Genomic DNA, 12008 nt, shown 5'->3' with positions numbered 1-12008 from the left:
AATGATACATATCATTAGTTCTACTAAACAGCAAACGTGATTAGTTATCAGTTTCACGGCTGATTAAGTAATTGGCATTGGTGAAACTGGTCAGTTTCACGGCCGATTAAGTAATTGGCGTTGGTGAAACTGGCCCAAATGGTGATTCTTTACGAGAAGCACCATTTGGGCCAGTTTCATCAACGCTTAGCGCTTTTTTTACCTTTTTTTTAAAAAGGTAAATTTGTATATAATTTTAAAATTCCATAGAAAAATCTTTTATACACATGATATATATCATTAGAATTAATCATATATACACATGCTAGATATATTAACTCTCATTGGGGATGGTTTTTATTTTTTTTATTTTTCGAAATATTCATATTTCTTAATATGATTCTGACTTTTTTTATTAATGTGCTTCTTATTTATATTATTTTTCTAAGTATTATATTCTTATCCTTCTTATTTGCATTCATGCTTTACTACTATATACTACCATGTTATTATTACTAGTAGCGCCAAGTGTTTTTACATGAAAAATTTTTCTATTTAAATTAAATTTTTTCATTTTATACGGTTAATTCTTTAATTTTTTATGGTAACACTTAAATTGAGCAAGGTAACGCAAGTTTGTGATAATGTTTTGTATAACGTTTTGAGGGAAAGTTAAATAAACACTACTTTAGTTGGAAGAGGAAATGTCTTTGAATGAATTGTGATATAATAATTTTATTTAAGAGGAATTTAAACCATTTGGATTGGAGAATAGGAAGATTCTTCAATAAATATACGTATACTTAGGTTTCATTGCATAAAAATTAAAGATGGTATTATTTAGATTAAGTAAATAATAAAGATAGTATCACTTCAGTTTTACTTTTTATTTGGTAAAATTTAACCTAGACACCCATTTCCTCGACAGCGATAATACACTACGCCAAGCTGATCCCACCAAATACAGAGGATGACCTTGGAGCCGTGAATATTCGATTTGGCCGTCGACGTGGAAGCATGGCCGGGAACTCCCCATGATTTTCTGCGCTTGGGGTTATCGTAATGAACCCATTTTTCGTCCCCAGTCACAATGCGATACAGAAATCCATTCCGTCTTTGCCTTTCAAGTAGCTGTTCACAAGCAAACAAACGCCGTTCAACATCTCTCGGCTTCAACTCGTACGGCACCCAATTTCCTTGCTTCTGAATCATTCTCATGGCTTTGACGTTTTGAAATGGCTTGTTGAGTCACTCCCAATGATCGTGCCAATTCTTCTTGATTTTGATACGAGTCTTGATCAAGTAATGTCTTCAATTTGACATCTTCAAAAACCTTCTCTCTTCCACCGCTATGCCGGTCTTCGACGTCAAAATCACCGTTCTTGAAGCGTTGGAACCACTCACGACACGTTCTTTCACTAATAGCGGCCTCACCATAAGTATTTGAGAGCATTCGATGAGCCTCAGCCGCAGATTTTTTCATATTGAAGCAGAAAATTAAAACCTCCCGCAAATGACGAGAATTTGGCTCGTAAACTGACATTTTCAATCGAGAATAACTTTATGATGCAGACACAAATCGACTAACGTTTCTATGGGGTTATGTTGACAGATGCCCAAGTTTATTGTATGACGTCTATGGTCTATTTATTTCGACCACCACTTACCGCTAAAGCCATCTATAGGAAAACGGCGGAAGCAAAGTTGTACACCTAATAACTCTAATTGGTTATATAATTTGACATTATATATATATAAATTTTAGCAGTGTACCACTTGCTAATGTTGGCGTACATATGGCCATATCGTCTAGAGCCGCTTTTATATCTATTTCGTTTATCGTAAGGACGATGACAAGTTTTCGTGCCAAGTCGAAGAAATAGACGAAGATAAATCAATTGGCACGAAGATTTGTATGGAGGGTGTATCCAAAAACAAGGCTACCGCGGCGCGACAGAGTACTTCGTCATAAGTCAGGGAAGACTTTTAACTTAATAAAACCGCGAAAGTGCCAGGGGGATAACGCGATAGATACACGGCTCTGCGCGTGGTGCGTGCCAAAAGAAATAATATCGTATCCATAATTTCATTCTGGGATATCTTTAAGCTCGGACCACAATTCATATATCAGAGTCGCCCGAAGAGACGTACTCGCGAGAGGAAAAGAGACTGAGGTGAGAGAGAGGACGTGGTGCAGAAAGAGAAGAAGGAGGGATGCTGGGATGTGGAGGAAGACAGAGAGGAATAAAGGGCAGCAGTCAATTCGCTATATGGACCACCCTAGGGGGAACACTCGGGGCGCGGGCGTGGGCGCAGGGACAGACGTACACTAATGTAAGTGTATCACGGGGTTGGGTTGCGATCCTCCATGCGAGGAAAATATGGGATATCCTGGCTTCGCCTCGTTTCTATGCATAAACTGCGATATCTACTTGCGAAATAAAAGAATCAGATGGGCGCCGTTTGAAGAGAGCGAAGATACGTGCCTTAATCCGAGGTTTTCTCTGCAATCGAGAAACCGCCTCGATTTGAATGAGATTAACTCTTTTCACGTTCTTTCTCTCTTTTTCGCTTCTTTTTCCATTCCAACCAGAGTACACATTAAATTGTAGCTTAAACAACTTGATGCGCTTATAGTGTTAATATTAACACTAACATGGTGGGGACTTTAAATCCCTGATGTTTATATCAGTACCACATGATGTTAAATTTACACTGCTATTTTTTAGACCGTAAGCGTATCAAGTTGTTTGATTTGAACTATAATTTAATGTGTACTGTTAATATTAGTACCAACACAGTGAGAATTATATACACCACATGGATATTAGATCTACACCAGAGGTGTTAAATCCAATTGATTAACATCAATATTTTTTAGAGTGTAGATTTAAATTCATTTATTTATTACACACCGTTCGACCCTCTCGGATTTATTACCTTATACAAGCAAACGCAGCGGTTTAACCAAATTACGTAATAATTGCGATCCCTTCTTCGCCGCGTATTAATTCTCATGCGCGTGATTTTGTGCAGACGCATCGATTGTGCGAATCGGTTGCCAAGCAACGAATACATTATCAAGATCGAGCGTTGTATGCGTGCTGTAACGGGATAATTTTGGCTATCTAGCATGCTTAATGCATTACTCTGCCATTTAGTTAATAACTGAACTAAAGCAACGAAACGGGGCAAACGAGCCATGCGCTATTTTCCTCCGAAAACGCGAACACATCCGGTTCGCAAACTTCAAACGCGATGCGTAAATTCACCAGTAAATATAATAAGCCGACAATCCACCAGCGAAGTTAGCAGTACCGGTTGATTACGTTCCGGACCGTGTAATTTACAAATTAATTGTGTCAGTCATAGCAAAACACGCATGCGTTAAGCAATGCCCCGTCTGTGCTCGAGAGAAGGGTATACTGTACGTGCATGTATGTTATGCTCTCTCTCTCTCTCTCTCTCTCTCTCTCTCTCTCTCTCTCTCTCTCTCTCTCTCTCTCTCTCTCTCTCTCTCTCTCGCTCTCGCTCTCGCTAGTCGCAATGCATGCATCCATCGAGCGAATTTCTGCGTAAGTTAATCGCGCGGTTAAGCCGGCTCGAAAAATTCAGACGCGAGGATTTGCAGTCGTATTTCCTACGGCAATTGCGCTTCGTTACGAGATATACGCGGTAGCACTAAAATTCCCCAATGGCGGAATCGCAGTCGAAATTGCAACTGTAATGGCGTCGCGGATTAATTAATTCTCCAAGTACAATTGGCATACGTTAATTTTTTTTTTTGACGTACCTCAGCAAACTAATATCGAGCTGTCGAGAGAGAACTCTTCAGCGAATTACAGACGTAAGACGCTTAACAGGAAAGTTTTTTCATTTCAATGAAAACAATCTCCTATAATGCGCCGGCAGTTCTCAGAAAAGAGGTTCAACATATAAGATAGAAGTGGATTAAACGTCTATAGGATATCCATTTTCATCTCGCGTTATCATTATCATATTTTCATCAATTATTTTATCTATTTAATAAATTCGTAATAAATTAATCTTACGTGTTTTCTAATAGTAATCTTATTGAAAAAATCTATAGATAAATTTATAGAAATGTTAAAAAAAACATTGGAAACATAAAAGAATAATGTACCGTATAAATTTTAATTTAAATATTTTTGTAAAATAGTGTGTAGAAATGATAACATGCTTTTGTAATTAAAAGAATATCATAAAATGCATTTTAAAGAGAGAATTTTTGAGACTTTTTAAAAATTATATGGAATGTCAAAATTCATATAATAAATCGCTACGCAGAGCCGATATGCAGAATTTAATAAAAATATTGTACAGTGGAAATATTTTTATACAAACATGAAAATAAATTCTGCATACATATCGAATGATTTAAAATTATTAAATTACTGTAATCGGAAAGGCGTTATTTACATATGAAATAAATATAATAATAGCAACAGTATAGTTGAAATCAAAGCCAAAAGTTATATATAGAATTCATCGCACTGCACTGGCTTAAAAGTATTTCTTTGCTTGAGATTCATGTATCATGTACGAATAATATGTAATCAAATCTAATTAGACCTAACTATAAATACAATTCGACAGCAATACTATTAACAATGATTATATTGCCAGGATCGTTTACGTCGTTTATTTGACCGACGACCACATTAATGGTCAGTCAATTAACATATCTCTTAGATGCAATTCACTTTGATTTAATGAACGTCGAAGGGTCCTAACTAGAACATCGAACGATTTTCCTGCAGTCCTCTGATATGTCACTTTCGCGGCGCGGAATGTAAATTATGCCTGTCTTTCTGTTTGAGAGGCATTTCCATTTGCGCGAATTAAGTCCAACGCGGAACAAACGGAAGAAGTTCGTTTTCTCAACTGACTCGAGTATATCCCGCGTATAATCAGAGCCCCGCGTCTCAAGAAATTGATAAATTTCATTCCAAAATAATTACTGTTGCAATTAACTTGCCAACAATATTATTTATGCCATTCTTCGGGTACCATACACTAAATTGTTTTATTATGAAATTATTTCGTATAACTTTGTAGTTCAAACAGTAAAGACCGTTTAAACATTTCATTAAACTATATTATTTGTTATATTATCCACATTATTAATGTATATTTACTACATGATATACGTAGATATATTTACAAATTTAAGAGTAATATATGTACAGCTAATTTCGTCGTAAGTTTCAAGAAGAATATTTATTATTTCCAATAATAAGATTTTATTCGGACCGACAAGAATTAAACACTAAGAATTGGAAAGAGTAAGGGCACTAGGAGTCGGGCGCAGAAGACGTCGCGCAAATAATACACTTATAAAGAATGAAACTTCTTTATTCAGCGCTTACGTGTTTCGGCTCACTTTTTGAGCCTTCCTCAGAGCAAACACAAACTAACATATATAAACTAAAAGTTATCCTGTCATGGTGAGCTCCCCTACATTGAGAATTTAAATGCTGGGATTAATCAAAAAAGAAAAAGAAAGGAATACTGAAAAAGGGGAAATATTGAAAATGTCGAATTAGAAAATATGGAAAATATTCTTAAAGTTTTTTGATAAATTAGTTTCCATATTTTCTAATTCGACATTTTCAATATTTCCCCTTTTTCAGTATTCCTTTCTTTTTCTTTTTTGGTTAATCCCAGCATTTAAATTCTCGATGTAGGGGAGCTCACCATGACAGGATAACTTTTAGTTTATATATGTTAGTTTGTGTTTGCTCTGAGGAAGGCTCAAAAATGAGTCGAAACATGTAAGCGCGTTTAGTGAATAAAGAAGTTTCATTCTTTATAAGTGTATTATTTGCGCGACGTCTTCTGCGCCCGACTCCTACTCTTTCCAATTCTTTGATTTGTAAGGAGTCTTGATTAGTTTGATTTATTAACGGATTTAAACACTAAGTATAAGAATATTCAAGCCTATGACAGACAAAGCTAGACATTGTCAATTTAATTTAATGACTTGTGATATTATTGCAGTAGTTTAATTGTGTTAGATAGGGTTCGGAAAAATTTCGGCGCGCAGCTTGAGTAACTACAAAAATATGATATATATGCATGTACATATATAGGATATAGATAATTCACTGGGAATTGTTTAGACAAAAAAGATCTAGTTTTGACCGTCATAGGCTTGAATATTCTTATTCTTACAAGTAAACCTACGGAGATATCACTCACCGATTTCAATGAAACTTTGCCTATTTATAGAACTTTGAAAAATATTTGACACGTATTTTTTTTAATCTGCAATGGTCCACTCTGAAGGGTGGAAACTACCCCTTAAATGTAAGGGATAGATTTAACATATTAGGTGCAATAAGTTGAAAATTTGAAGAAGTAAAATGGGTCAAGGGGTTTTTTTGGGGTTGCTGAAACTAAATCTTATGTCAAAAGTATGAAATTTAAAGTTTTCTCTACGTGCCATGTGCGATCATGAGTAGACGCGGCGGGCGTACACAAACGTTTTCCGTTTTCACTGACACATACGTATACTGTAGATAGGAGCGGTCTAATGTTTACGTTTTTTCAACAGAGTTGAAAAAAATCGTAGGTACGTCACGTAGCTGAAATCGTCAACATAGATCGGTCACGATCGGCGAACATCGAATTTCCTCGAGCGCTATCTCATTTCAGCGAGAGTTCGACTTACTCGTGCTCTATTCCGCGCGCGACTCGAGATCGCGCACGAAAGCTTCCGAGCCCTGTTCATGAGCAGTCTATATCCGTACTACATCTATGTGACTTGTACACCTTTTGCAGCAATTGTTTCCAAATTCGTGTTCTTTTGTTTTATTTTCAAATATTACAACTATTTTTATCTTTGGGCACATGTCGAGTTGTTGACACTCTCGTGTAATTTTATTGTTAATTTACTAGTTTATTATCCAAATCATTTGAATTTTCTAATTTCTTATTTATTTTTTTTCTGTAACATCATCATGAATCCAAAAAATATTTTAAAGCTTTTAACAATAGCCTTTGATCAACCTCAATATAATTTAGAATCTGTTATAAATGAAGATGAAAAAGCTTTCAACTTTCAAATAGAAAGTCTTATTAAAGATGCAATTTACTATTATACATATGCATATAATATTCGATTACTACATGTTTTCGAAGACAATATATTATTAGATATGCAACTATATACTGATTTGGGATAACGAAAGTACAAACTACAAATATTTAGTTAATTATGTGCAAGATATTAAGATTCGAGAAAAAGTGTAAAACAAACCTATAAAACACACAGTACATGGAATAGAGAATCAACATAGAAAATTCTGTTAGATAGACTTCTTCCACATAGAAAATTCTTCTTCGTGTCCTCTGGATTTATGTTTTACTTCAGTGGATTAAATTATCATGATTTCTTGGACGAATGTGAAATTATAACTGTCTCCTTGAGGACAAAGATGGCGGAAAACATACAAGATCGAGACGCGTGGTCACGTAACTGGTCACATGACTATGAGGAAGAATTTACTCTGATTAATCACAGATCGCAGCACAGGCGTACAGTGTCCTCTGCTGAAAAGAATATTCCTAGAACATTCAAAATGTTCAATTAAATTTTGAATGTTTTAGGAATATTTTATAAATATTCAATATGAATATTCTCGGAAAAGAATATTGATACGGACATGGAATATTCATAGAATTTTGTGTGCTATCTGGGTCAAGATTCTCTATTTGTAGAAACATACTCTGCCCTTTCTTTTGAAAATAAAAATGCTATTCCGGAATCTATTTCAATTGAAGATGATGGCGATAACTTTAATATCGACGAGAACTTTGATTTCTGTGCAACTCCAAATGAAGAAATAGATGAAGAGTACAAAAGAAAAGTTATAAACTTTTGGAATTCAGGGAAAAAAAGAAATTAAAATTTGAAACAGTGCAACAAAGATTTAGACAATTGAAATCCAAGCGACAGTTATATCGATGAGAAGAACAAATCATGAATGATGGATCCCTATATGATAAATTAAAAAAAATTTCTAAATATTACATTCCTGAATATGTTTTAACTTAATTTTGAGAAGCTGTAGGAAAGTCTTTGATACAGTTCACGATATAGACATTCGCAGATGAGCTTTAAAAGCACGAGATGACGTCTGTTTGTCGTCAAATCTATTTACAGCTTCTACAAAATGGGTTCATGAATTCAAGCGAAACCATAGAATTATTTCTAGAAAAATAAATAAATTTGTAACACAAAAAACATTAACTGATAAAGATAAACTTAAAAAACAAGCATTGACATTTGTACAAGATATAAAAGAAAAAATTTTAATAGTTGGAGAAAGCAATGTTTGGAATTCTGATCAATCAGGTTTCAATTTAGAAATGCATACCGGACGTACTTTATAATTTAAAGGAGAATTAAAAGTTGAAGCACTGACTCAATCTATAAATTCGATGACTCACAGTTACACAATTCAGCCTATTATTTCTGCAAGTAGTGTTTTAGTATCGCCCTTATTAATTGTACTGCAAGAGACAGATAGAAAATTTGGACCGCGAGTACAAAAAAATTTGTTTAAGGCTGAAAATGTACTTGTATTCGCTTCAAATTCAGGTAAATTAACATCCGCTCTTGTAAAAACATGATTCCAGGAAGTGTTTCTCCCATCATCCAGTGATAAAAGTGTGTTGCTATTAGACTCGTGGAGTGGTCAAAATTCATAATTATTTGAATCATTTTCAAAATCAGAAAAATCGATCCAAATTGAAAACATTCCTGCAGGTACAACAGGAATGATACCGCTTGATGTATTCTTCTTCAGATCTTGGAAAAATTTTATCAGATATTTTTCGGACACAGTTGTTTTATACAATCATGACATAAATTTGCATCACTGTAATAATATTATTAAGCTCCAATCACTAATCCATATCCAGTTTTCTTCCCCTCGATTAAAAAATCTTATTAAATATGGTTGGTATAAAAGTGATTACATATCGGAAAAACCTCCTGAATTTGACAATCCTGTTGATTACTGTTTTAAGAAATGTGCGGCAATCTGTAATTTGTGTAGTACTTCAACGGTAATTAGATGTGCATGGTCCAAAAAATCTTTATGCATGAACCATTTCTTTACAGATTATCACATTTGCAAAAATTTTCAAGAATAAACTTAACGTGCGAAAGGTGAGAGGCAAGAGGACTCACTGTAAAAAAGCACCCCGAAAGGTGAGAGCCAAGGGGACTCACTGTAAAAAAGCACCCCGAAAAGTGAGAGGCAAGGGGACTCACTGTAAAAAAGCACCCCGAAAGGTGAGAGGCAAGGGGACTCACTGTAAAAAAGCATCCCGAAAGGTGAGGACCTTGTATCAACACATTTTTTGCAAAAATTATAAATTTTAACGTATACAGCTGCCATATTGAGACCGCCATTTTGAATTTTATATCTTTAACATCATATTTAAAATCATCGATCCAAAAATCGGAAATTTTAATTCTGTGATGACAAGAATTCTTAAAATTTACTCATTTTGATAAAAAATAATAAAAATTTTAATGTATCGGGACGCCATATTGGGTTAGCCATTTTGAATATCATACTTTTGACATAAGATTTAGTTTCAGCGACACGAAAAACCCCTTAACTCATTTTACTTTTTAAAATTTTCAACTTATTGCACCTAATATGTTAAATCTATCCCTTACCTTTAAGAGGTAGTTTCCACCCTTCAGAGTGGACCATTGCAGATAAAAAAAAATACGTGTCAAATATTTTTCAAAGTTCTACAAATATGCAAAGTTTCATTGAAATCGGTGAGTGACTCCTCCGTAGGTTTACTTGTTAGTGTTTAATTCTTGTCGGTCCGAATAAAATCTTATTATTGGTTATACACGCTGCCTGCAACAAGCGTTATTGTTCTTACATATACTGTTTATTGCGAGGAATATTACTAAGGCCTGAGTGGTTTAATAGCTTAGGACGCTCGTACGGATTACAAGAGGTCCGGGTTCAAGTCCCGGCCGAGGTAATATTTTTCGCAATAAATTTATTTAAGGTTTTTTTCAGCACATTGTCAATTTAATTTAACTTGTGATATTATTGCAGTAGTTTAATTGCGTTAGATAGAGTCCGGAAAAATTTCGCGCAGTTTGAATAACCACAAAAATATGATATATATACATGTACATATATAGGATATAGATAATTCACTGGGAATTGTTTAGGCAAAAAAGATCTAGCTTTGACCGTCATAGGCTTGAATATTCTTATACTTAGTGTTTATTATTTCCATTTTTAATTATATGTTTGTTATACCAAATGTACAATGAAATTTGCTCATGCTGTAAGAGAATAGCACTGCGAGTATAAAATCGTATACTAATTTATACGTATTACTTCCACATGCTGATAAATGAAAAGGAATATAATTTTGAGATTCTCAATTACTATTCTACGTGTGTCGTAGTACATCTCATATTCCTATAATTTGTCTCATATATATATCATACGTGACATTATCATTTCACATACCATAAGTGCTGCATAGCTATGTTAAATATGTGCTAGAGAACTATTGTGTTAGATATTTAAGTTAGTATATAAAGCGCATTGTACATATATATACATTGTATACGTACATAAAACTAAGGACTTAAGAACTAAAATTGACAAAGTGCAATTTTTATGTATGTAAAAGTAAACATATTAGTAAAATAAATACAGTAAAAATTTTAGATCGAATTACTTTTGTCAGAGAAAACAACAAGATAGGAAATCATACTTTTCGTTATGCATCAGTTCAACTAATGTTTCCTTTATTTCTTTATGTGGATAAAAAAAATTTGATTAAACCCAGTGCAATATTTTAGAATTTTTTTAAATAACCGATGCAGCAAAAATATTTAGAAATGGGAAACTTAAATCCTTTATGCTAATTTCATCTAAAGTTAGATATCAAAATGCGAAATCTGCAAATAACTCACAGCGTCAAACGCTGTTGTAATAATAATGAGCACGCGACTATACGCGATTTTATATTCGAAAAGCAGGAACGATATTGCACGCGATCAACATAAGAAGAAAGACCGAGCGAAAGAGAGAAAGGTAGAGAAATGAAAGAAGAAGAATTTACCTGTATATCGGTGCATCTGCCTCCTCCTTATACCAAATAACTAGGTGCAGCTTGTCCCCCGAGAGTGGCGGTTTCACGTCGCATGGTAGCTGAGCAATTCCGCCTGCCACTGCTTCCGCATCTGTCATTGTCACTGTAATGACAAAGTCGGGTCGAGAGTCAGGCCAAGATCATATAACCGGAAAAACGTGGTTGGAATACACGCGAGCTGCAGAGCGCGACTAATCTGCCCTGTATTAATGGCTCGATTCGCGCCCGGTGATTTCACTCCCGCACGACGAGGTTTAATCCGTGACGACGACGGCGACATCGCGTCCTCGAGTTCACGAGATCACTCGTGCACGATTTCCTTCTAAGCCTCGGATCTTCTCAAAAGATATCTTTGATATTTTTCTAGACTGTACTCGCGATTGTCAAGGGAGTGTCCCGAGAGTGAACATTTCTTTTCACTTCAAATCGGTACGTATCCGTACTACGTACAGAAATATGAAAGACATATTTCCTTGTTTCACTGATAAACGATTTAAAAAGACGAAACATTCTTTTAAAACATATTGGTTAAAGAATTTTTTTATTTCACAGTAAAAACTAAATTTTATTATTTGTCACATTGATATTTATTTTCAATAAAAGTTATTTAATTTTTAAAGACTACTATAGCGCAATAAACATTTTTTTTATTCAAGTACGATAAAGAAAGCCAAGAACGATGAAATTTGGATATTTCAAATAATATATATTCTTATATTAAATTAATTTTTAATTAGTTATATATTCTTATATCAAATTAATTTTATTTCAAATATGATTGAGAGCCGAAAAACTTTCAGTTTCAACACAATCATTCTGAAACGCTAATAACTCCCCTAAATTAGAATAGAAAG

The 12008-nt window shown here is 34.4% G+C and overlaps 1 protein-coding gene across 1 annotated transcript in view; it reads right to left on the bottom strand.

The window, feature by feature from the left end:
• The window catches only part of LOC108764664 (uncharacterized), an 82861-nt gene extending 71609 nt beyond the window's left edge, over nt 1–11252 (bottom strand). The window contains exon 1 of the mRNA XM_018513003.1: nt 11125–11252. Within this exon, the coding sequence (XP_018368505.1) occupies nt 11125–11252 (128 nt within the window). The remainder of the gene's footprint in view (nt 1–11124) is intronic.
• Between the last annotated feature and the right edge of the window lie 756 nt (nt 11253–12008).

Source organism: Trachymyrmex cornetzi, unplaced genomic scaffold, assembly GCF_001594075.2.
Source record: "Trachymyrmex cornetzi isolate Tcor2-1 unplaced genomic scaffold, Tcor1.1 scaffold443, whole genome shotgun sequence".
NCBI lineage: Eukaryota > Metazoa > Arthropoda > Insecta > Hymenoptera > Formicidae > Trachymyrmex > Trachymyrmex cornetzi.
This window is presented reverse-complemented; position numbering and strand designations above follow the sequence as displayed.